The 27882-nt window shown below is 51.5% G+C and overlaps 16 protein-coding genes across 16 annotated transcripts; 7 read left to right on the forward strand and 9 right to left on the reverse strand.

The window, feature by feature from the left end:
• Positions 1 to 7723: 7723 nt before the first annotated feature.
• CLAFUR5_13448 (uncharacterized protein) lies at positions 7724 to 8333 on the reverse strand (the record flags this gene model as incomplete). The annotated part of the gene is made up of 2 exons (XM_047912596.1): positions 7724 to 8209; positions 8262 to 8333. 2 exons carry the CDS (start codon positions 8331 to 8333, stop codon positions 7724 to 7726), a joined length of 558 nt encoding a protein of 185 aa, XP_047768547.1.
• Positions 8334 to 8903: 570 nt separating this feature from the next.
• CLAFUR5_13449 (uncharacterized protein) lies at positions 8904 to 9212 on the reverse strand (the record flags this gene model as incomplete). The annotated part of the gene is made up of 1 exon (XM_047912597.1): positions 8904 to 9212. The coding sequence occupies one exon, from the start codon at positions 9210 to 9212 to the stop codon at positions 8904 to 8906; it is 309 nt and encodes a 102-aa protein (XP_047768548.1).
• A 658-nt stretch (positions 9213 to 9870) lies between these two features.
• On the reverse strand, positions 9871 to 10437 carry CLAFUR5_13450 (uncharacterized protein; the record flags this gene model as incomplete). Its single annotated transcript, XM_047912598.1, has 1 exon — positions 9871 to 10437. One exon carries the CDS (start codon positions 10435 to 10437, stop codon positions 9871 to 9873), a length of 567 nt encoding a protein of 188 aa, XP_047769014.1.
• Positions 10438 to 10500: 63 nt separating this feature from the next.
• Positions 10501 to 10992, reverse strand: CLAFUR5_13451 (uncharacterized protein; the record flags this gene model as incomplete). Its single annotated transcript, XM_047912599.1, has 1 exon — positions 10501 to 10992. One exon carries the CDS (start codon positions 10990 to 10992, stop codon positions 10501 to 10503), a length of 492 nt encoding a protein of 163 aa, XP_047769013.1.
• A 318-nt stretch (positions 10993 to 11310) lies between these two features.
• On the reverse strand, positions 11311 to 11853 carry CLAFUR5_13452 (uncharacterized protein; the record flags this gene model as incomplete). The annotated part of the gene is made up of 1 exon (XM_047912600.1): positions 11311 to 11853. One exon carries the CDS (start codon positions 11851 to 11853, stop codon positions 11311 to 11313), a length of 543 nt encoding a protein of 180 aa, XP_047769016.1.
• A 409-nt stretch (positions 11854 to 12262) lies between these two features.
• On the reverse strand, positions 12263 to 13265 carry CLAFUR5_13453 (AB hydrolase superfamily protein; the record flags this gene model as incomplete). Its single annotated transcript, XM_047912601.1, has 2 exons — positions 12263 to 12432; positions 12482 to 13265. The coding sequence occupies 2 exons, from the start codon at positions 13263 to 13265 to the stop codon at positions 12263 to 12265; spliced, it is 954 nt and encodes a 317-aa protein (XP_047769015.1).
• A 168-nt stretch (positions 13266 to 13433) lies between these two features.
• CLAFUR5_13454 (Zinc finger-containing ubiquitin peptidase 1) lies at positions 13434 to 14341 on the reverse strand (the record flags this gene model as incomplete). Its single annotated transcript, XM_047912602.1, has 2 exons — positions 13434 to 14258; positions 14312 to 14341. 2 exons carry the CDS (start codon positions 14339 to 14341, stop codon positions 13434 to 13436), a joined length of 855 nt encoding a protein of 284 aa, XP_047769005.1.
• Positions 14342 to 14825: 484 nt separating this feature from the next.
• CLAFUR5_13455 (uncharacterized protein) lies at positions 14826 to 15134 on the forward strand (the record flags this gene model as incomplete). Its single annotated transcript, XM_047912603.1, has 3 exons — positions 14826 to 14915; positions 14969 to 15038; positions 15094 to 15134. 3 exons carry the CDS (start codon positions 14826 to 14828, stop codon positions 15132 to 15134), a joined length of 201 nt encoding a protein of 66 aa, XP_047769004.1.
• Positions 15135 to 15506: 372 nt separating this feature from the next.
• CLAFUR5_13456 (uncharacterized protein) lies at positions 15507 to 15908 on the forward strand (the record flags this gene model as incomplete). The annotated part of the gene is made up of 1 exon (XM_047912604.1): positions 15507 to 15908. One exon carries the CDS (start codon positions 15507 to 15509, stop codon positions 15906 to 15908), a length of 402 nt encoding a protein of 133 aa, XP_047768924.1.
• Positions 15909 to 15976: 68 nt separating this feature from the next.
• On the reverse strand, positions 15977 to 17352 carry CLAFUR5_13457 (Notoamide biosynthesis cluster protein; the record flags this gene model as incomplete). Its single annotated transcript, XM_047912605.1, has 2 exons — positions 15977 to 16231; positions 16267 to 17352. The coding sequence occupies 2 exons, from the start codon at positions 17350 to 17352 to the stop codon at positions 15977 to 15979; spliced, it is 1341 nt and encodes a 446-aa protein (XP_047769006.1).
• A 326-nt stretch (positions 17353 to 17678) lies between these two features.
• CLAFUR5_13458 (uncharacterized protein) lies at positions 17679 to 18014 on the reverse strand (the record flags this gene model as incomplete). The annotated part of the gene is made up of 1 exon (XM_047912606.1): positions 17679 to 18014. The coding sequence occupies one exon, from the start codon at positions 18012 to 18014 to the stop codon at positions 17679 to 17681; it is 336 nt and encodes a 111-aa protein (XP_047768519.1).
• A 1391-nt stretch (positions 18015 to 19405) lies between these two features.
• On the forward strand, positions 19406 to 20629 carry CLAFUR5_13459 (Sphingolipid delta(4)-desaturase; the record flags this gene model as incomplete). Its single annotated transcript, XM_047912607.1, has 2 exons — positions 19406 to 19600; positions 19652 to 20629. The coding sequence occupies 2 exons, from the start codon at positions 19406 to 19408 to the stop codon at positions 20627 to 20629; spliced, it is 1173 nt and encodes a 390-aa protein (XP_047768995.1).
• Positions 20630 to 20881: 252 nt separating this feature from the next.
• Positions 20882 to 21133, forward strand: CLAFUR5_13460 (uncharacterized protein; the record flags this gene model as incomplete). Its single annotated transcript, XM_047912608.1, has 1 exon — positions 20882 to 21133. One exon carries the CDS (start codon positions 20882 to 20884, stop codon positions 21131 to 21133), a length of 252 nt encoding a protein of 83 aa, XP_047768582.1.
• A 494-nt stretch (positions 21134 to 21627) lies between these two features.
• CLAFUR5_13461 (uncharacterized protein) lies at positions 21628 to 21987 on the forward strand (the record flags this gene model as incomplete). Its single annotated transcript, XM_047912609.1, has 1 exon — positions 21628 to 21987. One exon carries the CDS (start codon positions 21628 to 21630, stop codon positions 21985 to 21987), a length of 360 nt encoding a protein of 119 aa, XP_047768583.1.
• Positions 21988 to 22828: 841 nt separating this feature from the next.
• On the forward strand, positions 22829 to 23257 carry CLAFUR5_13462 (uncharacterized protein; the record flags this gene model as incomplete). The annotated part of the gene is made up of 1 exon (XM_047912610.1): positions 22829 to 23257. One exon carries the CDS (start codon positions 22829 to 22831, stop codon positions 23255 to 23257), a length of 429 nt encoding a protein of 142 aa, XP_047768584.1.
• Positions 23258 to 26029: 2772 nt separating this feature from the next.
• Positions 26030 to 27323, forward strand: CLAFUR5_13463 (Cell surface GPI-anchored protein; the record flags this gene model as incomplete). Its single annotated transcript, XM_047912611.1, has 3 exons — positions 26030 to 26084; positions 26141 to 26990; positions 27044 to 27323. The coding sequence occupies 3 exons, from the start codon at positions 26030 to 26032 to the stop codon at positions 27321 to 27323; spliced, it is 1185 nt and encodes a 394-aa protein (XP_047768585.1).
• Between the last annotated feature and the right edge of the window lie 559 nt (positions 27324 to 27882).

Below are 27882 nucleotides of genomic sequence, written 5' to 3' on the forward strand. Positions count from 1 at the left end.
TAAGAGCTATTAAAACTAGGGTTTTAAAGACTACTATCTAGACTATAAGATCCTTACGCTCTCTCTACCGGCGTATTCGTTGTATATCCTATAGCCTCTTAACGTAGTTTGTTTTATACCGTTAAAGCTAAAGTACTTATAACGCGTATAGGACTTAGCGCGTTAGCGCGTCTTCTATATTAATAAAGAAACCTTCCTTCCGGCGTTTAAAGACGCGTTTTTCGACGTATTTACCGCGTTAAACTATAAGAAGGCCTTTAAGGCTATAGGGTTAGTTCCTATTAATACGTAAGTAGTACTAAATCGCCTTAATATACGCCTACGAACCCCGCTAGGACTATCTCCGCCTTAGACGACATTATAGTAGTCTTAAACTCCGAGTAATTCGAAGGAGTTTACGTTATAATCTAAGCTTATATACGACGCTATACTAAGCAACTCTAAAACAGCTTATAATAGCTTCTCTTAGCTTATAAAAGGCGGCGAAGTAATACTATAAGAGAATACGCTTCTTAGAGCTCGTAACTCTAGGCTTAAACAATAAGTTAAGACTCTTATAAAGCGCCGATCTTATAAATTAAAGCGTCTCTAGTACAGCGGGGTCTTAGAGTATAGAGTTAGCTTATTATAGGTAGTCGTCGAGTTGTTAAAGGCTATAGAATAGTCAAAGAAGAGTCGTAGGTCAGAGGGTACGAAAGAGGGCTAGCTAAGTAGACGGCGGTATAGTAACTACGGTTAGACTAGCTATAACGTACGAACGTACTAGGAATATAAAGAGAATAATTCTAAATCGGATAAGAGTATTAAGTTCACTAGTTCTCTCTTTAATAGTAGTGAAAACGATCAATAGATAGATAGATTTGTCATTCCCCTGTTCTAGGACCCTATCCGGCCTATATAGGTATATATCTATTGTTATATACAAAGGGAAACCCGAATAGGTGAAAACCCTTCCCGCCCCCGACTACTCCTTATCTATGTTAGCTTTCCCTCTAAACGCGCGTAGTCTATGTTACTACCCCGTTAGCCCCCGCTCCTAGCCGGTCTCGTCGCGCTACGTCGTGTCCTCTCTTCCTATACTACTCCTACTAGGCGGTACTGTTCTAGCTAGCCCTTCTCTAGTATCTAGTTCGTAATGCGCCGTAGGTCCTTAGCGTTATTAAGAAGTGCCCTAATCGTCCGGTTCCTCGCCTTTACTATCTACGAAAACGATTAATAAAGAATATAAGTTAGCCGTACTAAGACAAAATTCCTAGCTTACTAGTGTTCCTAGCTTACTAGTATTCCTAGCTTACTAGTACTTTACGTTAGTATTACTAAGCTACTTAGAAAAGAATTTAAGTTTAGGAGGGCTTAGTATAAAATAAAGTAGTAAGATTTCTAAATACTAGTAAAGGAAAGCTTTAGTAAAGCTTTAGCTTTATAACCTTAATATTAATACGATAATATACCGCTATATAGATATATATTAAACAGGTATAGTATGTGTGTGCACGGAAGTCAGGACACGTAATAGGGAAGGAGGAAGGACCAATATAGTATACGAAGGTATATAGTAGAACAGTATTTAGTACTAAAGGTGTCTCTACTATCGGTATAGAGACTACGTCTCTTATACCTACATAGAGGGATATTACTCTAGTCCTAGTTCTATTTCACTACGCCTTATCGGTTTCACCTATATCTTATCCTACGATTTGTACGGTGTTATAATAGTATTGCCGTACTATTATCTCGACTAGCTTAGTATGTACTAAGTTAGTCTTAGTACCGTGCGATATGTCTACTAACCTATATTCGTAACACTCCTACTTAGGTCGTAAGGCAAGGAACGATTGTTCCTACTATACTAGCTATAGCTATCGTACGAAGCCCTAGAACTAGGGACCGGCTAGCGGCTTGGTCAAACCGTCTACTACTATCTCCTTAGTATAGTAGTACTCTACTTTAATCTTCCTCTGCTACTAGAGGTGCCTAATGTAGTTATAGGCAACATTAATATGCTTAGATCTTTCGTAGATATAGGCGTCCTTAACTAAGGTTAGAGCCGCCTAGTTATCCCTATAAGGCGTACTAGTCTCAGTTCGTCGACGGTGCTCTTATTAGCTAGGACTGTTAGTTAGAAAGAGCAGTCTCCTACTAGCCCCGGGTAGTTCATCTCTCGGAGGATAGCCGCTAGGAACTAGCATTGTTTTACGGCGGCGTTTATCGCTATAAACTCTGCCTCTATAGTAGAGGTTGCTATAGACTTTTGCTTCTTACTTATCTAGGATATAGGCGTACCGTATACTAGCTAGACATGTCCTAGAATCAAGACCCTGTCTACTCGATCTATCGCGTAGTCGGAGTCTAAGTATCCGGTTAGGGTACCGCTACTACGTCTAAATATTAACCCTAGGTCGGGGAACGACCTTAGGTATCTCGAGACCTTCTTTAGTACTTTTATATACCGCTTTGTTAGATCCGCGACATATGTGCTAGTTCTCCCGAGTAGGCAGGCTAGGTCCGGTCTCGTTATAGTCATTAGCTATATCTAGGTCCTATTGTCGCTCTAGTAGTCATCCTTACTACATCTCTCGTCGTTTAGGGCTATAGGACGGAGATTATCGTAACTATCTATTAGCGAGAGTGTTAGGCTTGCCTTTTCTTTTACTATATCTATTTTAGTAAGGGCCTTACGGATGTAATAGCCCTAGTCGAGTTTTAGGGTACCGTTACGCCTATCGCGAGTGATCTTCAGTCCTAGCAGTTTCTCCGGTTCCCCGAGGTCCTTAATCTTGAAGTGTTACGCAAACTGCTTCTTGAACTATTAGATGTCGGCCAACCTTAGTACTATAATAGGTTTATCGTCTATATAGATAAGTAGTATAATGTCTCTCTTAGTATAAGTCAGGAGACATAGGTCTACCTCGGACTAGTAGAATCCCATTTTGACTAACGTAGCGACACAGAGCTTATTCTAGTCTCTAGCTACCTACTTTAGGCCGTAGAGACTCCGGAGTACCTTAAGGACCGTGTTCGGTAGGGTTTCGACTCCTAGTAGGGGTTTTATATAGATATCTTCGGCTAGGTAGCTTTTAGTAAACGCATTGTTAACGTCGACCTAGTACATCTCGAGATCCCGCCCGCAAACTACTGCTATAAAGACCCTTAGGGTGTTATAGCGTACTATAGATACGAATGTCTCTTCGAAGTCAACGCCGAATTTCTATAAAAACCCTCTAGCGACAAGTCTTGCCTTGAACTTTTCGATTACTCCGCTAACAAGTCTCTTTACGTTAAAGACCTACTTAGAGGTGACTATATTCGCCCCCCTTAGAGCGATAGCCGTTTCCTAGGTGTTGTTACTTAATAACGAGAGTAGCTCGGCATCGATAGCGTCCTTCTATAAGTGGCCCTATTTAGGATCCCCTACCGTAGCCTTATATGTCTTCGGGATAGGTACTTCCTATTAGTAGGCGATACCGGGTCCGAATGTAGTAAAGGCGTGTTCTTAGACTTCGTCGAACAGTTCCTCTACCATAGCTATAAACATACGTTCGTCGGCATTAGTAAGTCTATTATTCACCTAGGGCAGTTAGTAGAACAAAGCTATTATAGCTTTGTAGTGCTTAGCCTTATAGTCCTAGTCCTAGCCGTAGTTATCGTTAGGATCCCTAGTCCTTTTCCTCCGGACGATTAGTTCCGGTAGCTCCGGGGTTTCCTCGATCTTCTTATAGTCCGCGATATTATCTAGTCTACTAGGAAGTTGGATATAGAGTGGTCTCAAGACAGTTAGTCCTTTATCCTTAGCCGTAGCGGGTTCGGTCTCTTCTATAGAGGAGTCACTCTCGTTAGGCCTAGGTATTATACTACCCGAGGATCGTGAGATTGCTATCGGGGTATCCGCTAGTCGCTATAGTAGTGGTCGCGAGACCGCCGGTAGTCGACCGACTGGCCTTCGTTCGGGTGCCTTACTAGGTTAGTTCGTAAAGGAGACACCTAAATCTAGATCTCCCCCCTTCTCGTTTTCGAACTAATCTACTTAGCTATACTGCCTAATAGCTCGTATATCTGGCTCCTAGAACAACTATTACTTAGTCGATTGACCGTATCTAACGAAAATAGCTTCCTTACCCTAGTTTATTAACTTATCCTATCGTAGCCCTTTTAGATATAATTTCGGTTCTACGTAAACCACTGCCCTACAACCCTATACTCTTAGGTGATCTACCGTCAGTACTTTGCTAGTAAATGCTTCTTCCGGTAAAAGTTAGACACCGTTAAGTAACGGTCCGTTTAGTAGTAGGTTACGTATAACCGCCTATACCTCTAGCGCTTTAGGCTAGAATTCCACCGGCATCCCCGATTCTTCGAGCATTACGCGGATCGCGTTCTCCGATACCTAGATTGACCTTTCTACTACTCCGTTTTGTATAGAGTTATAAGCATCCGTCGTATCGTATTGAACCCCCGATTCTTTCTCCTGTCTTTTAGAACTATTAGTAGCTTAGGTACATTGTTACTCCGTACTACTCTTACGGAGCATTTCGATACTTTCTCTATAGTTAGCCGCTATTGTCGTAGTGCTTGCGGTGCGTCGGATCTGTTCTTAAGCGGGATCACCTACTTCTTTCTTAAGAAGTTATCTACGATCTTTAGCTAGTATTTGAAACCTAGCCTAGATATCGCATTTTCGAAGGGTCCGTAGATGTCGATAGATATAAGCGCAAGTCTTTCGTTCTTTCGTTCTACGATAGCGCCTTTGAACTTTCGTATGTTCGCGATAGAGCATACCTTATAGTTATGCTCGTCCGGGATAGGGATCGGGTCCTTCTTATTACTTACCCTATAGACGTTCCGGAGCAACCCTTTTCCTAGGTATGCGAATCCTCTATACTAAAGCTCCTACTGATCCTCGGTAGTTACCGCGGCTAGAGCTTCCTCGTGTAGCACCTCCGGTAGTCTGTTATCTACCTAGTTTAGGGAGTCGGATATCGAAGATACTACCGGCACCCCCCCTCGTAGTATTGTTCGTACGACAGGCTTTCCGCTCTTATACTTAAGTATGAAGTTTAGAGGTTCGATATCGAATTGCTTACTAAACTGCCTCTATAAAACTAGATTAACTCCGAGATTAGGAACAAACAAGACTTTCTCTAGCGCAATTTGTTTCCCCGTTAGGCCTCCTATAGTTACTGTTCCTTTATAGAATACATCTAGGTACCCCCTACCGACTTTGATCACTTTCCTTCTCGCTAGTTTCCTAAGCGATCTGAATAGAGACTTATTGTTAGTCATGTGTGAGGAGGCACAGGAGTCTAGTAGCTATTCGGAGGCGGGAAACTTGCCTTTTGCTTCGGTGGTAGAATGGGCGACTTCGTCGTCGTATATTTCCTCGGCATCGCTCTCTCGTAAGGCATAGGCTCGTATCGCCTTTGCCTTTGTCTTGTTGTCGGATTGGCTTCTCCTATCCTTCTGCTGTTTCTTAGACTTCTTAAGGGCGTGTTAGGCCTTCTCTAGATCCCGGACCAGCTCTTCGTAGGACTTCTTTTCCGGTTGCTTCTAGGTGTTCTTCTTTTTGACAAACTCCTTTGCGGAATCTAGTTCCGGGCACGATGTAACCAGGTAGTTACTATCGTAGATGAAGCAGCCGCTCTTGCCCCCTTGCCTCTAGGAGTATAGAGCGGTCTCGCCCTTACTCTCTTAGATCCGTAATTCGTAGGATTCAAGCAAGGTCATAGCGGATTCCTAGCCTAGGTTTGGCTAGGCTAGGATAGTGTCCCTAGTGCTAGCGTAGACGTCCGGGAGGCTGCTTAGTAGGTGCTTGAACCTTCGGATAGGGTCCTTATAGTGGGTCTCTTTGCTGTCTGTTTCGGCAATCTGTATAGATAGGTTACCTAGATATGTCCACCCTTGTCTAATTGTCTAATCGTCCGGCAGCTCAAACGACACTAGCTGTTTTATAAGCGCTACTACGTATGCCTTATAGACCTTGCTATACTTCTTCTACAGAAGTTTCTAGATTTCTTTCGCATCTCGTATGTCCAAGATTTCTTAGTTGTCCTCCTCGGACAAATATACTAAGATAGTATATCTCGCTATACCGTTCGCCTTCGAAGTGATCTTAGGCGTAACGGATTCTAGGAGATCAGCCGACGAGTCGTCGATGACCTAGAATACCTCCCGGCTTTCGAGATAGTCTCGTAGTGTAACGAACTAGCGCTTCCAGTTCTTACGAGTAAGGGTAGGGCCGATCTTCCGGGGGCCCTCGTAACTCGTTAAGTCTTCTATAGCGAAGGTAGCCTTAGATGTGTAGCAAGCTCTACTTGACTACGGTGGTTAGAATAAACTTAGACTCCCCGAGTCTATTAGTACGTCACCGTGCGGATTCCGGGTGTAGGGTACAGTACCCTACGTCGTACTTCCTTAATATATCGATGTCCTGTTGAGCAAACTCGGGCTTATAACCTATTAAACAGGTATAGTATGTGTGTGCACGGAAGTCAGGACACGTGACAGGGAAGGAGGAAGGACCAATGTGGTATACGAAGGTACACAGTAGAACAGTGTTTAGTACTAAAGGTGTCTCTACTATCGGTGTAGAGACTGCGTCTCTTATACCTACACAGAGGGATATTGCTCCAGTCCTAGTTCTATTTCACCACGCCTTATCGGTTTCACCTATGTCTCGTCCTGCGATTCGTGCGGTGTCATAATAGTATTGCCGTACTATTGTCTCGACTAGCTTAGTATGTACCAAGTCAGTCTTAGTACCGTGCGACATGCCTACTGACCTGTATTCGCAACAATATAGAGATAATTATTTCTATATTGTATATACCTATCTAGAAGTGCCCAAAGATCTAGTATTAGTTAAGCGTGTAGTTGAATTAATACAACACCTCGAAGAAGCTCGTCCGCATTGGGCTTCAATAGCCGGAGGGCACTGTCCGAGGGCACTGCCCGCAGACACTGGGCCTTGTTCACTTCCACGGACGTCACGTCGGAAGCAAACGCGCGAGACGCGCACCGACAGGGATCACAACAACGTCCCAGAAAAGGAAGACGAGAAGCAGCGACTGCAAACGTGATCGTGTGCCACCAATCAACATCGAACCTTCAGAACTAGACATGGCAGAAGTCACCAGAGAACTCGCCAAACAGTCTGCCATGGGATTGACAGTGCGAGCAGAAAGAGACCAAGGTAACAGTGGGCGTGTACAAACGCTGTCAGCCGGACTCAGCAGGGAGGCAATCTTGATTCTGCCAGATGCTATAGCAACCATTGGTGTTACACGACCCCAGATGGCTATGCGCTGTTGGAGCAAGGGCTAGTGACTTCGCTTCTACGGAGTTGCTGAAGCGCTGCTAAAAAGACATATGGCTGTGAACAAGACACACGGCGTCGCGCCGTGAGCTCGACTTTATCGGCACGATCTCGCCACATCGCCACCTGCCCGCGTGTTCAAGCAAAGGCTTTGCCCTCGATGAGAAGTCGAAGCGCTTGGCGGCAATCAACTTTGTCACCAGCCCTCGCATGGTCTTGGACCAAACATCGAACCGGACGGTGTTGTGTGAAGCAACGCTGCACTATCTCTTCACTCCCATCTGCGGAGACAACGCTGGCTCCGGCGCCCAACGTGGCAGGACAGCTCAAGCAGTATGGGACACCTTCCTTCAGCTCCACCATGAATGTGCCACCATACTGTTGGGTTGTCACCTTCTCAATCCGTTGATCGCCTCAGTCCCTGAACCACTCCGGCAAGACCGCCTGCAACAGAGCAGACTTCTCATCCAACAACTCCTCCACCAGGGACCACGGCTGCTCACGCAGGCGAGTAGCCGTCCACAGCACCTCCACGATGGCCACTTCAGCAGGTGTCCTACCACCATGAGCCATCCACCTTGGAGTCACCTTAAAGGACGGCGCCTCCCGGGCGTGGACACGCTCGCCCCAGACCTTGATGTGCTTCCAGCGGATCAAATCTCCATGACCAATGTCCGGGTTCGCGCGCATACTTTCCATGTCCAGCTGGAGTGCGCGTAACGTATCGCACCACTTCATCAGAGCGTCTGAGTCGCAGTCGGGCATGTGAATGGAGAAGGTGTTTTCGCAGTAGAAAATGATCAAGGCTTCTGAGCGGATACGCTTGCAGGTTCCCAGAAGCGCTGGGCGATCATAGCCGTGGGACGTGACGTGGATTTTGTCGGTGTCTTGTACGAGGACCTGCGAATATTAGATAATGTCGCATGAGTTAGCTGCTCACTCGAGTCCAAACTAACCAGACGGTAGATGTTGTTGCGTAGTTCAGCAGGTAGTTCCAAGAGGCGACATGGCGGGACAGCATCATCGCTTGTCTGCGGTGGTGGTGGTGGTGGTGGTGCGCTCATATTGCCGGTTGTGAGGAAGCATGGATTCGGCTGTTACTTGCAGAGGCTAAGTGGAGCGAGAAAAAGAAATGCCTGAAGAGCGACATTTGGTCAGTGCACCACAGAGGACCCACAGTGCGGAGCTAAAACTCCAGATCTTCATGTGAACAGTACATTCACCCTCTTACGCCCTCGTGTACGATATCTAATCACAGCGAACGCCCACGGCTTCGGGGTCGACTTCGTCGCCTCATAATGCAACAACACGCTCCTGCCCACCATCCGCCTCAATCCTCAAACCAAAGCCTCAGTAATAACAACCTGCTCCTCCAACAACTCCTCAACCCGCTCCCACGGCAGATCCCCCAGACGACTCGCAGTACAGATCGCATTCGCCATCGCAATCAGCGCACAAAACCCCGGCTGCCTACATCTCTCCGTTGACACGACTTTCATCAGCGCGCTCGGGGTCACATTCGCCGTGCTCAACTGCTTCCCATGGCCTCGCTTCGTCCAGAGCCTGAAGTGTCTCCAGCGAATCAAACCGTCATCTAGACCCATATTCGGCGTCGCATGCGCTTGAACCCCGTCAAACCCATAGCTGCTATCGTGATGTACCACTTCAGCAGGACGTTCGAGTTGTCGATGCTGAATTTGTTCTCGTGGTAGAACATCTGGAGGCTTTCGGATCGGATTTGTTTGCAGGTGTTGACGAGAGGTGGGCGTGGGTGGCCGGTTGGTGTTATCTGGATTTTCGTGTCGTTGTTACTGACGATGACCTGCGGATCACTCACTAAGCGGTAGATCCTATACCGCACCTCCGCGGGCAGGGCCAGGAAGCGGGATGTTGGGTTGGCCATGTTCGCTGTGTACAATGTCTCCACGTTGGAGTGGCGGAATGTGTGTTCGCGACGAAGCCGGAGAGCTGCCAATCTTCACGTCCAGAAAAAGTGTGGATGGAGCAGAAAGCGCAACCCGGTCAGTGCACTAAATGTCACAGAGCAATCGCATTCACCAACGGTGAACAGCTACCACATGTGCCAGGCTATGCATATTATACGAACCTTTGGAGTGAGAATGGTCTTGTCTAGTGAGGCTAAAGAGGTTCGGGCACGTGCTTTGCTAGGTCTGAAATCATAGACTCTGTCTGCTCTCGAATACCGCGCTCTGCCGCTCCCATCACAACACCATACCTATCTGTCATATCCTGTGTAGCGTACCGCCCCTCCAGCTCTGGCGCCACCGCCTGGCCCCTCTGGCCTTGGCACTGAGGCACTACTCTTCGTACGCAGAGGAGCCTCTTGCTGGAAGAAGGCGCCGATGTCGAGGAGCTGAAGTGGCGTAACCGTCTCGAGATCTTGGGTGAGTGTGACTTTGGTGATTTACGGAGGTCGAGAAGTGGTGCATGCAGATGAGTAGCATCTTCTGAGAGGGTTGGTGAGGAAATGTAATCGTGGCTAAGCGCAAGTACCAGTGAAACGTCAGGAAGCTTCTCACCCGTTGCTGTGATACCCTATGCTAGACTCCCGCAAGCCAATCAATTATCGATTCCGTCCAGGTTGGGTCTAAAAACTGCTCACACTTCTCCAGCTCCATTCCGTACGCCTGATCGCGAAGCACGACGTAGGCAAGCTGACGGTGGAAGCTATCCAAGTCCGTCACCCGTTGCAGGTCCCGTGTGCCGTAGCTCTGGGCGGACCCGTTCCAACCTGACTGGCGCAGAGCTTCCAAATGCTTCTTGTAAATCGAGACACCTTCACTCCTGCTCGTGGTGCATGTTTTGAGAAGAGCGGGCTGAAAGCTTTTTGGCTTCGTGTTCATGAAGCGTTGCGCATCTTTGGGTGACCACTGTGCTAAGGCAGAGAAGTAGTACTCGTAGATCATGAGGCGCAGTTCTGGGGGTATGGCGAGCAGGTGGCATTTGGTGCTGGTTGCGGTTTGCTCTGAGGTCATAGTGCCGGTGATGTTGTTGGTGGAGGGCGGTGCTTTAGTGGTTGCTGGTGTTGTGGAGTTGCGGTTGATGTGAGGATGTGATACGAGGTAGTGAAGAGTGGCGATATTGTTGGGTTGGCAAAGTGTGCTCATTTAGAAGAGTCGCTAAAGGCACAAGAAGATGCAACTGAATACACAAGCTAGCGCAAGTGGCCGTCACATGCTCGCCACCTCTTCACTCCCCCTCGACCTCACCCAACCCGCCTGGACAGCCATGAAATCAATCCAATCGACCCTGCACAGCTCTCGCGCATGCGCCATGTGCGCCGCGTTCCACTCGTGCCGCTTCTTGTTAACCCGGTCACACGCATCCCTGAAGCCCAGCTCATATCTAGCCCTATCACCCTGATCCGCGCCTCGAGCCTGTTCAAGGGTCTGCTCTCGAAAGCTGAACAAGGCCACATTAGCCGCTTTGTTGCAAGCCTCGAGATACTTCTTGTAAGGAGCTAGAGCCTCGGTCCGGAAAAGTGCACATGTGTGAAGAAGTGGACACTGCGAGACAGACTTGCCGGCGTGCTCGGGACTGGGTCTGTTGCTGAAGTCGAGTTCGAAGTCCTTGAAGTAATGCTCGTAGATCTCGAGGCGGAGCTCTGGTGGGATGCTGATGATGTGGCACTTCTTGCTGCTGGGTGATGCAGTAGTAGACATGGCGGCGGTGGTATCGCTGGCGCGCAGATTCGTGTCGTGTATCGATTTCGTCGAGAGTGAAGATGGAGGAATGAAGTACTTCCAGACTCGTGGCATCAAACCGCACAGGCCAGGGGTGCACTTCTCTACCCTGATCCAGCGCCATTGGTACTGCGCACGTGGTGCACGTCGCATCCCCTCCTACTGCAACACGACAACACCCACCGTACTCGTGATCGTTCAAACTTGCGTTGCGCACATGCTTCCCTCTCCATCGCACCGGACAACGTCAATCTCGTCTCGTCCTCTGGAATCCGCCCGTTTCATAGAGCTCAATGTTCATCGCGCAGACCTAACCAGCGACATCCTCCCCTTGCGATCCTTCTCCACCCTCACAACATTCCTCGGTGGACTCTTCTCCTTCTTATAATACGTCGGATGTCCATACCGATCATAAACAACCAGCTCATCCCTATGACAGCTCCCACTCCTCCTTGTCAAGGAGTTGTCATACACATCGACATCGTTCGCTCGGAACCTGCTTCTGCTACGCTCGCGGAGCTCATACGCGTCGTGGAGTGGAGGCTCCCGTAGTCGTGAGGCAAGACGATACTCCTCGGCCGCTCTCTGTTCGTCACGGAAGGCTTTGCGCTCGTAGATCTCAGCTTCGCGCTCGCGCTCGCGTTGTGCTTCGAGGGCGCGGATCTCTTCGTCGATGTCGCGAAGTGTACGGCCTTTGTGGTCGACATGGACGAGCGACTGGGAGTGAGATCGAACACGGGAGAAGCGATCGTCCTCGATCCTGTCCAAGAAAGCCGGTCGGCCCCGGGAGGCGACAGACCTCGCGCGCACAAGCGATGGTTCAACAAGTCGCACTGACATGGCTGTTAGAGAGGCGAAGCCTGGTCCGATGAATGGTCTTTGGTTTGGTGGCTGGGAGGTCAGAACAGAGGAAGGAGATGTTGGAAGAATGCCTGGGAATGAAGCAGATACGAAACCAGGACGTCAGGATAAGATAACCACCCGAAGGACGAACTCGCAACCCCAAGATTCCAGGCTCATGACCCCAGCAAAAGTGGCACGAAATGACGTTGATGCAAAAGCCATTGACGAGCATTGACTTTGTTAGCGAAATCCAGCCGCGGAGCGCCTAGGCGGATCGCGAGCGTTATTTTTGTTCCTGCGTCCAACTAAGCAAGGATGTCGACGGTGCGGTGTTTTCCTGTTCATCACGTCCTCTGTCGTGCTTGAGAAGGGACTTTCTAGAAGATCACGTCGAGCATATTCCGACTCAAAGTTGTTGGAACCCCCCTGGCAAATCCCGCTCAGCCAAGAAACATCTCACTGTTTCAGCGAACAAAACAGGCGACTGCCTTGGCCATGGATGTCGCATCCCTTTGCACCTGCTCTCGGTCAGAGTTTCTCCAAAGTCAGCTTGTTCCCTGCCAGCTGCGTCCTTATCTAATACGTCAACGACAGGCACATGGGGGTAGCAAGGACGTGAACTTACACCTCGAACAGGTATAGTGAGGCTGAATATGCTGGTTTAACGCAAAGTAGATTTGTGGACGAGTTTGCAAAGGGATACCCGGATGCGCGACAGCGGAGGTTTCCTTGTTCTTCTGCGACCCGATAGCTGCCAATTTTCTGGCTATGTCCGCGTTGTCATCAGTCGGCATAATGCCTCGCTTGGTGGCAGCGATGATCAAAGTCTTCGCAGGCCACGGCGATGGCCATGCATCGTCCGACAGTCCATCGACGAAGATTTGTTTGTTCAGTTCAATGGTCATGACCTTGGTATCAGCAGGCTTCAGGTCAGCACCATCTGTGAGCCAGCGAATCACAGATCGTGGCATCATGCTCTCGATGCGTTGCTCTGTCCAGAGAGCGTATGCAAGATAGGGCGTGAACCGAGTCCGCGGCAGTCTGCCATATCCTGTCATGATCATGGAGTCGACAACAGTAGGATGGCGCGATGCTAGGGAGATAGCAATACTTGCACCAAGACTCCAACCGACGACATGCGCTCTTGATCCATGCGCTTTGGTCGCGATCAGCGTGGCGATCAGGTCAGCAGCATAGTCTCCTGAGAATGGCTTGAGATGTTGCGCTTCGCCATGCGATGGCAAGTCGGGTATCAAAAGGTGGTACGTCGTTAAATGCGGTATCACAAGGTCCCAGTCATCGCGAGAGCCGAACGTGCCGTGTATGAGAAGCACCGTTTGGTCGTTCGACTCGTTGACAGAGTCGCATGGTAAGCCGTGGTCTTCGGCCGTCAATCTGGTGTTCTCCATGTCCGGTGTCGGTATTGAATCGATGGCGTGGTGGACATTGGGAATGTTGAAGGAATGAGGTGCGCCTGAAGGATTCAGTGCAATCCGGTACGACCGCACCAATGAAGGCTCTAGGTCGATCAGCTCTGCGGCCAGCAGAACAACAGGAGCCTTTCCGAAACAACAGCTTCACTGAGCTCTGCCAGGTCTTCCGGATATCTCCAGCGCCTCGAACGCTCGGAAACGCTTCAGATATCTCTGGCTTTTGCGATACATGCGAAGCGTCCAGGCAACTTTCCATCGAAACGGCCTGGTACTTGTAGGCTTCATCATGTCTCCTGGTGGTCTCCAAGCTGGGTCGAAAGTCAGCAGACGGCGCTTTCCAGACAGTGTGCGTTCGAATCCGACGACAGTCATGGAGTGCTTTGGCCGCTGCAAAAAGACTGGCATACAGCCGGTCATCCTCACCTTGCCATCGTTTGACTGCTTAGCAGCAGAAGAAAAGTATGTCTCGATGGAATCGAAAAGCTCCTTCCAGGCTTCTTTGCCATCAAACGCTCTGCCCACACAAGGAATGCTCAAGCTCAGCATCAGACCTTCAGCTTCAGAGGTGCCAACGTGCTTCCTTGTATTGCGGATGCCACCAGTCGCAACTCTACCATGCTCATTGAAGCCAGCATCCCAGGCTTGCTCGATCATATCCTGAAGGTCGAGGACTGTTGGTCGAGACTGGCCCAACCTCACGCCTTCGTGATCAGCGGCATACAATGCAGACCACAACATCTGAATGTTGCGATAGCCACAAAAGTGCGCACCTTCATCAGGCAGCTTCCAAATCTGATCAGCGCTTTCGGTGCACAGGTAAGCTACTTCGACGTTCTGATCGCGCTCGATGAGATTGGCAAGTTTTGGCACGACTCCGGATATGCGATTGGGGTCACCTTCGTGAGTCAGCTCTGTGATCAGGCTGTCTGGCATGCGGGCTTCGTAAGCATAGCGGCCTAGCTCGCGTTTCTGCAGTCATGTCAGTAAGGTAAAGCAGAATATGGTCTGTCTGCCAGACTCACTCCGAGACGCTGTACTGCCGGGTCAGCCATCGTTTCTGATCAGCCCATCACATGAGTTGTTCAGTGTTCTTCACGGCAAGTCTCTCACATCAATCCATAGACCATACGAACGAGGGCACTGCCAGCCTAGCAATCCGCCCTTTGCGGCGAGATGCACCATGCACCGCCCTGATCAAACACGCTCCTCAGCCATGTCTGCGTGCCATCATCTCGTATAGTCAGCCAGAGCGCACACCTGCATATCTGCGCCCTGAGCTGAAGCTGACGCGGCCGCAGGAACGTGTTTCGTGGGAATGTCTCGTGATGGAACGCGACGATTGGAGGAAGGCAACAAACAGCGCAAGCTACCAAACGAAACCAAGCCTTTTCCAAGCTTTGTCCAAGCTCTCTGCATAAACTGATTCTTAGATCACTTTGATCGCTCCCACTTCTGTTTGATCGTCTTTTGTGGACGTATAAGCCGAGTCAAGCACTCTCAGAAGATATATCCATCTTTGGCCTTTCAGCAGTCATAATGGCACCTCAGAACGACGTAGAGATGCAATACCAAGCATCCGAGCAGATGAGCCAGCAATCAGACGCCACCGGCTCGTCGGAAGAACAAGTTCGTCTCCACTTTGTATCCAGAACCTGGTCCTCTTACTTACCAACACAAAGTGCTCGCAGAACAAGACTGAAGAGAAGGCGAAACGCACTCTGCTGGGCATGAGAGGCGGTGGTATCATCTGTGAGTTGCTCCTTCCAATGCCGGAGGGAAAGAGTGTACGCTAACCCCGAAGAAGTGGATCTCTGCGCCTGCTTCATCTGCTGCGAATGCATGTAAGTACAACCTTCCTGCTCATGAAGGAGAACCGAAGCTGACGCGGTATTTTAGGGAGGGCTGTTGCAATGCTGTCGACGACTGCTGTTGTTGCTAGAATGTAGACGTGCCCAATACAGCGTAATCGCAACGAAGTTGAACCCGAGTTTCCGCGAAGGATTTCAGCCGCTTCATCATCAACAGAATCCTTAGCTGAGTGTGAGTACTGAAAGTAATCTTTCCTTCTCATTCTTTTCGTTGCGCGAAGCGTCGCTCCGAAAATAATCACTGTTATACCAAGCCAGTATCGAGGACAGCAGCGTCTCGCGAACATTAAACCAACTGGGAACACCAACCCAATCCAATCCTCAAACCTCAACAACCAACCACAACACCATGCCCACCACCCTTCTCTCCCAGCACCCCTACCTCCTCCTCTTCGCCGGGACCCTCGGCCTCCTCCCCCTCAGCATCGGCACGCTCGGCCTCCTCCACCCCTCCTCCGGCTGGACTATCTTCAATCTCCCCAAACCCAGCACCCCCTCCGCGCAAAAGGTGGGCGAAGACTTCTTCCTCTTCTGGGCGTCCCGAGACGTCTTCATGGGGCTTGTGACAAGCGCGGCATGGTACCATGGTGATCGCAAGATGATGGGGTATGTAATGTTCATGGCGACGATGGTGGGTGTTGTGGACGGGGTGATGAGTCGACGGGTCAAGGGGAATGGGGAGTGGGTACATTGGGGATTTGTGCCCGTTTTGGGTGCGGTGGGAGGGGGGTTAGTTGGGTGGTGGGATTGAGGGGGTGTACGGTGTTAGAATGAGGGGAGGGGTGGGGGTGGTGATGTGAATGTAGTTGGGAATGAAAGTTACTGAACAGCCGCCTTCACGCCATCAAAATCCTCCGACCCAGAATCCTGATCTCCCCTCACCACATGCACATGCTGCACCTCACAACTCCCCTCCAACTCCCTCAACACAACCCACGTCGGCAGCACACACAACACGGTAACCCCAAAATTCAACTCAATGCTCACAAAATGATTCGCGTTCCCCTCCGACTGCATCGCCCACGCCACAGTCTGTCCCAGCGCCTCCGTACCCCTCAGATCCCAGTGTGATGACTCAGGTCGCTGAGGTCCGTCGCGTACTGACCCACCAACCAGTACAGGAACTGCTGAAACGCCTGACCTCCAAATTGCCAGAAGAATACAAGAGCGTAGCTCTTTCCAAATCCGCCGTTGAACCAGTCGAACACAGGCGCTTCGGAAGCGTCATAGAATTGCTTCTGCAGAATCGTCGCCCAGATCCAGGTCCCAATGAGAATCGTCACGATCGCGATGAAAGCAGTCTTCGCTCTCGTTTTGATGTGGATTTTCTGGTTGTCCAGTAGCGTAGCAATGATGAACGAGCTGAAAATCCCAGCGAAATTGGTGAAGAAGCTGCTGAAAGCCCGAGACCGGACAGTGAAGTATGTCGTCAACCGGGTACTCATGAACCCATTGAAGAAATAGCTGATGAAGCATGCCGGAAGCAGGAGCAAGATCCTTCGACGCGCGATCAGGCGACCCACTGCCTTGAACTCCGCGCCCCAGGTGGGTGCTTTCTGCACGAGAATCCTCGTCCCATCTTTTCGCCAGATCTTCTCAGCGGGGGAGAGGCATAACGCGATAGGGAGCCCAAGACATATGATCGTGATGAACACGATGTACGTAGTCGACGACACAGACCCAGCAGTCTCGCGCTTCGCATTCAAGCCTAGATTGATCGCGCCGCCGACAATCGGACCCGCCGCTTTCGCAGTCTGCCAGACTGCAAGGTATAACGCCCTATCACCAGGAGTCGGATAGCCGATAATGATCGCCGCCTCCGCTGACCAGAAAAAGCCTGCTGAAACTCCGCATAGTGCGCTGCCGAAGAGCATGAACCAGGTATTGGCGCTGACATTGTTGGTGTAAAGGCCAGCGCCGTAGAGGGGATATCCAATGGCTCCAAGGGCAAGACCGAACTTTAGGCCGATGCGATTGATGATGGCGCCGGCTGCGACACAGACGACGGAGAAGAGACCGTACAGGAGGGCGTTGGCTGCTGAGACGGCGAAGGGCTTTGCTGCACCTCCAGCTCCCAGGCCACCGAGGGCATCCCACATGCCTGGAGCTGTGAAGGAAACGCCGCATGCTATGAGGATATTGAAGGGGACCGAACGGAAGATGGAGCGCTTTGGAGGTATTGGTTCTGAAGCCATCGATGTTTCGTTCGGATATTGGAGCGCCATGGTGTTGAGTCGGGAAAGGTGAAAAGGAAAATTATCGAAGAGGCAACAGTACTTACATGCAGCCCGGGGACTATATCATACCACCTCGAAATGTCGTTCTTGTTGTGGGACCAGGGACGAGTGGAGTGCCTCGTGGAAAATCTGCAACGTCGATCGAGCACGCAATTGCAGTTAGTCATGAAAAGTGGGTCTATCCAACAACAATTCATGGTGTCGTGAGCGATGAGGTCCAGCCTTGTCGCTTGCATCTGAGTCCATTGTGCTCCCGAAAATGTGTTCACTTGCGCGGCCGCCATTCAGTTGCTGCCTGCTGCGAGACTACTATTATCAAGAGCCTCGTTGTAAACCACATCATCAAGCCACATCGCCCGCTCTCTGGCTCGAAGTCGTGCGATGGCCGGGTCCAAAATCCTACGTCCTTTGTCGTAGATGTCCGGACCTTCCTCGATTTCGATGCCACGATCCCAAAAGCTGTAATCTTCCTTCTCATAACCTTCTGGACTCGCGTATCGACCTGGACAGTACTGGCTGGAGATGCGGTCGTAGGTCGCGCTTCCACGGCTGTTGGCAGATGTGTAATTCTCAGTTGATGCGTCGAAGTGGACGTGCTTTGAGGTGTTACGGCTGGTCATAGCTGTGGTGACTGATGTCTTAGGTGGCCGAGACAGCTCGATTGTGCCGTGCAGGAGACGGTGGCGGAAGATGATGTTGCGGTCGTGGAAGGTGCTGTGAAACCTGTGAAACTTGTGTCTAAATGGGATTGGGCAGGTACTCAGACTGAAACCAGCGAGTATATGTGTTGGGAGTGTTGTAGCAGAGCACCGGCCACTCCCCCGAATAAGGCCTTGTCCTCGCATGCCCTACCGAGCTCAATCGCATTGATACGCAAAAGACAATGGTTGTCGCGGTAGATCGTCGGATGCAGACTTGGTGAGGGTTGGCGTGTTGCTATCGAAGTTGGATGGAAACGCATGCTGATAGCATTTCTGTCCATCTTCATGTGTGGGACCGCTGTGTTTGTTAATGACCTATATGTGAGTGACGCCTATCGCCTTCGGCCGGATGTTGGCTGAAGTGGAAACGCGGTGTCGCCATGGCCCCAAGAATACTGGTACATGTATTTTGCAGGCCATGACCGCGCATCTGGGGAAGGCAGCCCTCTCCCAGCCTTTCTCTCGCGACCTGGACAGCCCGGATGATCCGGACATGGCGTTGCGGCTCTTGCCTTTGGTCCTGAATGTGATCCGGCCGATAGCACAGTAGTGTGGGTGCAATGCTCTTTCTTCGTCTCGGCGATGTACCGCCGGATAGCACACTCCATGTCAAGATCCTACAGTTCAATGTTATCAGCTGCCATGCATCTTACCGCATTACTCGTCGTCGTTGCAGGGGTGTCTAGAAGCAACAGAAAGGGATGCCGAAGGGCGGAAGCATCGTGTGAGAGGTCCATTTCCCTATGCCTCAGCACGCACCAAGGGTTGCCGACAGGAGGAAGGAGTGGCATTCCACAAGACGCCGATGTCTGGGGATGCCTGACAGCATAGCCGCAGCAGAGCAACTACTTATAGTGAGTTGTTAAAGGTGCGCACCCCTCCGACAACATTCGACAGGGTGAAGACACTTCAAGTGCTTCGCGCCAGTCAATGTTGTTGTCCCTGCTTGGCAATCCAGCAACCAGCTCATTCATCAAAGCAGTCGCACGTATGGGACCTATATGTTCTGGCTCGCGGGCCGTACTTGGGCAGATTGATAGGAGATGGATATCGTGACACGCGTGAGGTGTGGTGTCAAAGGAGAGAGGTTCGAACGCGAGGAGCTCCGCAATTGTGGCGAAGTGGGAGGATTCAGGGTCCAGTCAGGGACAAGGACAAGGCAGCAAGAAAGTCGCTCTGCTCAATGGCCAGACACGTGCCAGACCAGAGCACACGCGCACACACACACACACACACATACACATACAGCAACACTCTCGTTTCACCATTCGTGCTGTTGTGCTGCCATACTCCCCTTCCAATCGCCCAACATGCCGGCGTCAGTCACTACCGCCACCGTGGCGCCCGCACAGACGACGACAACGAAGCGAAGCAGTCCAGCGATAGTAAGAGCAGAGAAGGAGCTGGCCTCCGAGAGCGACACACCACCAGATGATTTCTTCTGGACATACACAGAAGAGCCGCACAGAACGAGACGGCAGGCCATAATCAAGGCACACCCAGAGGTTCGTGGGACATGCCAGGACCATGCTTGAAACACGGCTGATATAAAGCAGGTTCTTAAGCTTTGCGGCCCTGAACCATTGACCATCCCACTCGTGCTGGCAGTCGTTGCACTGCAGGTCTTCTGTGCCTATGCCGTTCGCAACGCACCAGTGCTGTCGTGGCAGTTCATGCTCACGGCCTACATCGTTGGAGCTACTGCCAACCAGAACCTGTTCCTGGCCATCCACGAGATCTCGCACAACTTGGCTTTCAAGTCACCGCTGGCCAACAGGCTCTTCGCTGTGGTAGCGAACTTACCGATTGGTATTCCATACTCGGCTTCGTTCAGGCCTTACCATCTTACACACCACAAGTCGTTGGGAGTGGATGGGTTGGACACAGATCTTCCCACTGCTTTGGAAGCCTGGTTCCTCGATTCAGTTGGCGGCAAGGCCTTCTTCGCGACGTTCCAGATCTTGTTCTACGCACTCCGACCCATGATGGTATACAAGCTGCCATTGACTGGCATCCACGCTTTCAACATCGCAGCGCAAGTACTGTTTGACTACGCAATCGTGTCAGCGTTCGGTGGCGAGGCTCTTGGGTACTTCATCATGAGCTCCTTCCTGGCAGGCTCACTCCACCCTTGCGCGGGCCACTTCATTGCCGAGCACTACGTGTTCTTGCAACACCAGCGGTCAAAGGAGGCAGCCTCTGCTGCTTCGGCGAAGCTTGCACCACCACCTGCCGAGACCTACTCGTACTACGGCATCTTGAACCTGGTCACCTACAATGTTGGCCTCCACAACGAGCACCATGACTTCCCGGCCATCCCATGGACCAGGCTGTGGAAGCTCAATGAGATTGCGAACGAGTTCTACGGCGACTTGCCGTGTCACTACAGCTGGACTGGTGTCATCTGGCAGTTCATTGTCGACAAAGAGGTGGGACTATGGTGCAGAGTCAAGCGCAAGGAAGGTGGCCGCAAGGTCGGCGCTGGAACAGATGCTACAGCTAAGCACTCCCAGCCTATAGATATCATCGGATAGAAAGACGCATTTTGCGGCAATGAGAAACTGTGCATGATGAGATCCATATCTACTTCGAAGTGCTTACACTTGCTCACAGGTCCAAACGGCTCATCCATCTGCTGGAACATGTGCAGCGGGGCCTGTGCATTTCATTCAAAATCCAACGAGCTCACTTGCAATCCAATTTTCCTTCCCTTTGCACTCACAGACACTCGCTACTCCGCTCCTCAGAATTACCTCAACCAGGAATCACCGACAGGTAGAGACAACATGGCACCTGCCTCCACCTCGAACGAGCACAACGCCCCCAACGGCACGGCAGATCAGCACACTGCCACCAAGGCCTGCCTCATGACCGTACCATCAGAACTCCGACTCGAAATTTGTCCGCACTACTTCCCCACCTTTACCTTCAACACCCATGCTCCTGCCTCTGAGCGAGGCAACTTTCAAGCTCCGCTACTCAACACCTGCCAACTCATCCGCAACGAGGCTCTACCACTCTATCAGACTTGCATTTAGAACGCGCGAAGGGCTCACAACCAGGACTTTGATGCCAGTACAGAGGCACACACCAGAAGACTTGGCCGTAATTCGGTCATTCGGGCGTCAGTGGTCGGTAGAGCTTTGCGGAGGTCATACATTGGATATTTCAAGGTCTGCTCCGCCGTAAGTGATGCTTATATACGGGAGCTTCAGAGAATAGAGCAGGCGTTGGGAGACTGAGTATGAAAATAAGCAGAACGGGTGATGGCGGTTGACACGTGAGAGGAGGAGGGTTGAGATGAAGCTGCAATTCACTCGATCAGCCGCGACTCTGGCACGTGAAGCCGCAAACTACATTGGCTCAGTGCGGCAGAGCGCCGATTCACACGCCATTCATCCTTTCATGCCCTTCGCTTCCTCGATCTTCAGATCCGCTCTTGAAACACGCAGCTCCCACTCTTTCCAGCACAGAATCGACACATTCTCAAAACACCAAACCAGCCCAACATCCACATCGTCCACTCGCAGCCATGGGACTCATGCTCTCCAAACCCGCTCGTACACTCGAGCCTGCACCTGAGCCGACAAACAGCCACCTCCTCCGCATCCCACCAGAACTCCGCCTCATCATCTACACCGAGTACTTCTCCTCTCTCGCACTGTCCCGTCAGTGTGAGGAGACATTGCAAGCCCCTCTCCTCTACATACCCACCTCCCCCCTAGATCCTTCAATCAACTCCTCCCTTACCCCTAGCAAGCATCGCTCGCCTCAAGTCCCACTCCTCAGCACCAGCAAACAGATCCGCGCAGAGGCTCTCCCCGTCTACAAGGAAACGCTCGACTCCCGTCGCGAGGCCGCCTTGCTGCGATGTAGGGAATCCATAGCTTAGGAGGAGCGGAAGCTGAACCACGCACGCCTTGGAGATGGACCTTTCGTCACTAGGGCCTTGATCGACACTCTTCACCGGTTGAAGTGCGAGGTGGCGTTGGAGGAGTGGGAGAGGGTGAATAGGGGCTTATGCGGAGGAGTTGTGGAGGGTTGTGGATGCGGTTTATGGATAGCGGTCTGTAAGGAGTGGGGGAGAGGGATGGTGAGGGATGCAGGGAGACAGGGTATCAGCGCTGCTTGGTATAAGGCGCTGCTGTAATTACTCCAGACGGCGGATCATGTAATCGAGTGCATGGATGCATCCTGAGCAGTGCATCATATTGGCCCTGATGGATAGTGAATACAAGTCGCGCCGCATTTCGGCAGTAGGCTCCTGAATTCAATATCAATATGCCAACCGTTTGGTGACAAAGTAGGTCGCCGCCGGTATATTTGTCGACTTCACTTCTAGAGAATTACCAGAGCAACTTATAGCCATATGATTAACAGAAATCGACGCGCTATACCCTCGACTGCCTTAATTGGACCTCGCTACTTAGCTATATATTAGCGTGTTAAAGCGACAGCCTATGCTTCGACAGGCGTCGAAGCGTTCGACGGCAGTTAATGTTGTCACCAGCCCTCGATCATGCGAGGTCTCACCCTCACCTACCATATCCGTAGAAAGACAAGGAAGTGAATGGCAGATGTTCAGCTCCATTGGGCTAAAGCCTCGTAATGCATGTGAATGCCGTGGCCCGTGCGTGTCCATCACAGGATCATCAAGTTCCTGCCCTGTTAAGTCTTCCCTCTCCATTGTTCATGAACGGCTACACCACCTCAAACATCCCCGGCTCGCAAAGATGGCCCAACCACCCACGACCACGATGACCAAATGCTACCTCCTCTCCATTCCCCCAGAACTCCGCCTCGAAATCTACGACAATTGCTTGGCCGACTTCGACATCGGATACATCGGATCTGCCAAACTCCTCGATCATCATCGGAAAACTCTCAAGCCTACCTTGCTCAATATCTGCCAGCAGGTACGCGATGAAGCGCTCCCGCTCTACAAAAGGAGCCTGGAGAAGAAGCGCTCGATCGAAGCGACTGAGGCCGACGAGAAGTGGCAAGCTGCTAGAAAAGACTTCGGCGCAGAACCGGACGTGCGTAAAGCCGAGTGGCGGCATCGATGTGCGAGGGAACGTAACGGCAAGTGGGCAGATCGTGACGGGATGTATGTCGAGGAACTGAGGAGGGTCCGAGAGCATGAGAATAGGGAGATGCCATGACAGCATGCTGTCTTTTACCATTCGCGGTTCTCAGCGACACGAACACCAGGCTCGTCACGCGAACTCCAGAAGTCCGCCCTCGGATCTAGGAGAGCTCATGCGCCACATTCGACCTCCTCGACCTGGATCCCACCTCCTCCGCATGATCCAGGAACATAAGAAAGCCGCATGATGTTCGACCAGCATTTTCCTGCATCTGCGAGCTCAATCACAATGGGGCGGTTCAGCTCTACGCATCTTATCTCGAGTTTGCAGAGATTCGACCAGGAATTGGGAGGCCTACTCCGGCGCTTCGACTTACCATTGAAGCAAAGGCCTTTGCTTAAATACGCTGCCGTACAGCTAGGTAGCAAGCCCGTATAGACATAGTCGAGCTTGCAGCGCGTCGCCGTACATGTCTTTCGCGGCCATGCGCCCTTTAAACAGCATTTCAAGAGGCAAAGTCGAGACCCAAGCCGGCAACGTACTTTGTCATCAGCCTTGCTCCACGCCGCCAGATCTCATACAGAGATTCGGGCTGAACCGCCGCTGGATGAAGTGCTGATCGGCTGGCTACGACTCGACGATGTTTTGACAGGGGGCGTTGGAAATATTGCATCTATGCAAAGAGCTGGCGAAGCCGTTCTCGAGATTTCCGAGCACAGCACCTGGTTCTGTCTACCTTTCTGTATTGCCATAGACGTAGACTTGCTATGCATAGGTCTACAGAGCATGGAAGCTGTGCTCCGTAGTGTATGAAACTTGTCGAGCGGTATCATTGCCACCAGCCACACATCATCATCGAAGTCAGGTGGCCAACATATGCATACGTCGTGTTACCCACATCAAGTTCCACAGCTTGCGCACTCTGCAATCGTAGGTCATCGTCTGGCTGTCAGCATGCGCGCACCCGTCGGCCGAGGGCTTGTCACGCTTGTGTTTCCTTGAAACTTCTGCACATTCTTGCTTGCGCAAACATCCAGCCAGTAGCTTGATTCCATATTGTCAGCTGCACAGCAAGACGCTGTCGTGTGATGTTGCGCGGCTATTCAGACGTCGTTGCTGTGAGCACCGCCTCGGATGGTTGCATTCTTGCCCAATTATTGGTGCCAGGCCCACCTCCGCGCGGTTGATGATGCAGAGACGGATGTCGGGAGGATGGTTGAACTGCGACTGTCTCAATATGGGCGCATGCTGACACAAGCTACCACAGCAGCGGCGGCAAGCACCACACCTCGAGTCAATGCTACTGTGTCGATGATGCAGCTCAAGAAGGACGCCCGAAGTTAGGCATGGAGTCATCTGAAGCCGGACATGGAATCGTCGAAGCGATATTGGGAGCTTCAGGCTAAATGATGCAATCACGACCATGGGTGGTCGCTCAATTTCGGCAGAATGTGCCCGTCCAGCGAGCCACTCCATCAAAATGCATCAAGTTTTCGTCGCGCTCGAGCAAGGTGTCTCGCCAGCTTCCATGGTCGTCCGCTGGCCTTTAGAGACTCCCTTGTGCTACGGCTTCAAACAGCCTAGCTGCCGGCGCGGTCGATCTGTACATGTCGATTATAGTGCAGAAGTACCGGCGGACTCGCGTGCGGCGTGCTTCCAGATCCGGAATAACGTTCAAATGTCCGATAAACAGCGGAGCTCGAATTGCGTGGCGCAGAGTTCGATGAAGCTATGCGAGGCTATTGTGGCGGTGGAAAGAGACTTTGAAGCAGCTCTGGGATGGCATGTGAAAGAGGGAGAGTAACGGAAGCAAGCCAGAGTCGTGCTTGTGCTTCACGACGATCAAAACACAGAGCAGAGGAGTGTGATGTACATGAGATCTCAACATTCGAGGTGGGCGCCATCCGAGATGAGTGGCTCGTTCGTGTGACAGGGATGGGTCACTGACACTCCCAATTCTGCCGAAACGGCCTTTGGAGATATGGAACCGCTTTGGACCTCTCTCGTCAGTGCCATGGCTATCGAATTGATAGTTTGTGGACTGTTCGTGAGATGCTCGGTGGCAAGTGTGCACGGCGCGGAGGCTGGCTGTTGATGAGCCTGTGAGAGGTGTGTTGAGCGGGCGACAAGACATCGTTCATGCAGGTCGCCACTGGTGTCGTAGCTGGCAAAGAGAAAGCTCTCGTGAAGCACGAGATACCGCACAGCAAGAAGCGTACACAGTGAGCTCCCGTCTTGGGCGCGGGAGGCTCGTGCAAGTTGCAGCGGCGACCAATGAGCGAGGCGCGACCTGCCGAATTAGCGTTGCCGGTCGGCCCTGAAACGCGAGGTTGCAACTTGCCGGCGCCTTCCTTGTTGGAGCGTTGGCGCGAATTGCATTAGCAGGATTGCGTGGCCCATGCAGCGCAGCACCTGCCTCCTTTCTGCTCAAGATTCTTGTCGTGCCTCCTCCGCGATCCCTTCCCTTTGATTTCACCAGGGAAGCCACATTCGACACATTCGTTCGTTGGACTGTGCAACGGCATCTCGTCGTTTTCTCTTCGTACACTCGCTTCACCAAAGAACAACATCAATTGACCGCGCTCCACCACCCCAATCCACCGCCAATTATCTGCTACACTCCACGACTGTTTCACCCGCAGAGCAGCCTTAATAGCAGGGTGAGCCGCCCAGCTCCATCATCCCGACCATCACATCTCGGCGCCGCCCTCGCCCTCATCCTCACTCACGGCAGCATCGCCAACCACGCCCACCGAGACGCGTCACAACACAAAACACAAACACACTGAACACGGCGCTGACAAAGCCGTGACACAGTTATCCACTCCGTGGAAGAGATCACATACAATGGCCGGTCTGAGATACATTGCTCCGGCATTGGCCCTGGCAGCAGGTGCAGCCGGTGAGTCGAGATGAGAACATGGCCAGCTCAATGCCACCAGTACTGACAACAAACAGCGCAAGCATGCGGCAGCGGCTCCGGCACCACCACCATTGCTAGCAACGCCGATGCGACGGCTCTGGCTAACTGCCGAACGTACGCCGGCAGCATCGCCATTGCGACCGACACGACCGACAGCATCCAGCTCAATGGCGTGCAAACAATCACCGGCAACCTCATCGCCAACAACGTGACACAAATGGTCTCCTTGGCCGCTAAGGACCTCGAGGAGATCGGCGAGATGTTCGAGCTCGAGCAGCTTACCATCCTCTCCACACTCAACTTCCCATCTTTGAAGAAGGTCGATGCCATCAAGTGGACTGCGCTGCCAGCTCTTCAGGGCCTGTCTTTCACCGAGGGCGTGGAAGATGTTGGCTCGCTTGTCATTGACAACACACAACTCAACTCTCTCGATGGTATCAACCTCCAGGTTGTGGACGAGCTATCAGTGACCAACAACCCATACCTTACCGACATCACCATGCAACTCGGCAATGTCACCAAGTCTTTCCTTTTGGCTTCCAACGGACGCGATCTCAAGGTCGAACTGCCAAACCTCGAGTGGGCCAACAACGTCACCCTCAGGAACTGCTCGGAAGTCTCCATTCCATCTCTCGCATCGATCAACGGCTCCATGGGTTTCTACAACGGCGGTTTCGAGAGCCTTGCTGCACCAAACCTCACCAACGTTGGCGGTTCTCTGTCGTTCGTCAGCTGCGAGGCTGTAACTAACATCTCCATGCCTCAGCTGACCACTATTGGTGGTGGCTTTCAGCTCGCCAACAACACTGCGCTGCAGAGCATTGACGGCTTCCCAGCCATGGAGACTGTTGGTGGGGCCCTTGACTTCAACGGTGAATTCGATACGTAAGATGTAGAAACATGAACATGCCTGACAGCAGAGACTAACATTCTTCCAGCGTCGACCTCCCAGAGCTGAAGGATGTTCGTGGTGCATTCAACCTCCAGTCTACTCAGGACATCAACGACGTCTGCTCGCACTTCAAGCCTCTATCTGGCCAGAACAACGTCATCAAGGGTACCTTCACCTGCTCTACCACTGAGACCCCAGGCGGTGTTGGCACTTCGACCAGCTCTGGCTCCGGCGGCAGCACTTCATCGGGCGCTGCCAACCCAATGCTCATTCCCGGCGCAACAGGTCTTCTCGGTGTTGCCGCTGCCGTCTTCGGCCTCCTTTAAGCGAGCATCACTCGTGGGACAAAAGATTTGTTACTTTTCTGCGGCGGCGTTAAGGGTCCTTTGCTGGTTGGGCACTTGAACAGTTCGGCACGCATTGCATAGACTAATGGTAGCATTCCCAAGCATCAAAGCACAACCGATACCCTTACACTCCCTTGCTTCACGACCCGATGACAGTTCTTGGAGCGAGCATTCTGATTGTTTTGCGAGAGTACATGAAAAGCGGGGGATGCATACATGGATGGCCATTCCTTGACACTGGCTGGGACGGTATAGAGGCCACGGATTATTTGAAACGTAATGGAGGAGGAAGGAGAATGAGAACCGATGTCGAAGGTACTAGTTGGCTGCAGTTGGTTGACAGACTGCACCAGTGTGAACTGTGGCTACGATGGACATTGCGGTCAGGTGGCTCGTGTATGTTGCCATGACGGCAGATTAATATGAACATTCTCCCTTACTGTTTCACGTTGATGAGTGTCTGCCACCACACTGCTGCGCGGTCCTGCCTCCTGCGCGGTGACTTGCATGAATTGACAGCAAGCTGCCATTAGACTTT

This window comes from Fulvia fulva, chromosome 12 (genome assembly GCF_020509005.1).
Source record: "Fulvia fulva chromosome 12, complete sequence".
In the NCBI taxonomy this organism is placed as follows: domain Eukaryota; kingdom Fungi; phylum Ascomycota; class Dothideomycetes; order Mycosphaerellales; family Mycosphaerellaceae; genus Fulvia; species Fulvia fulva.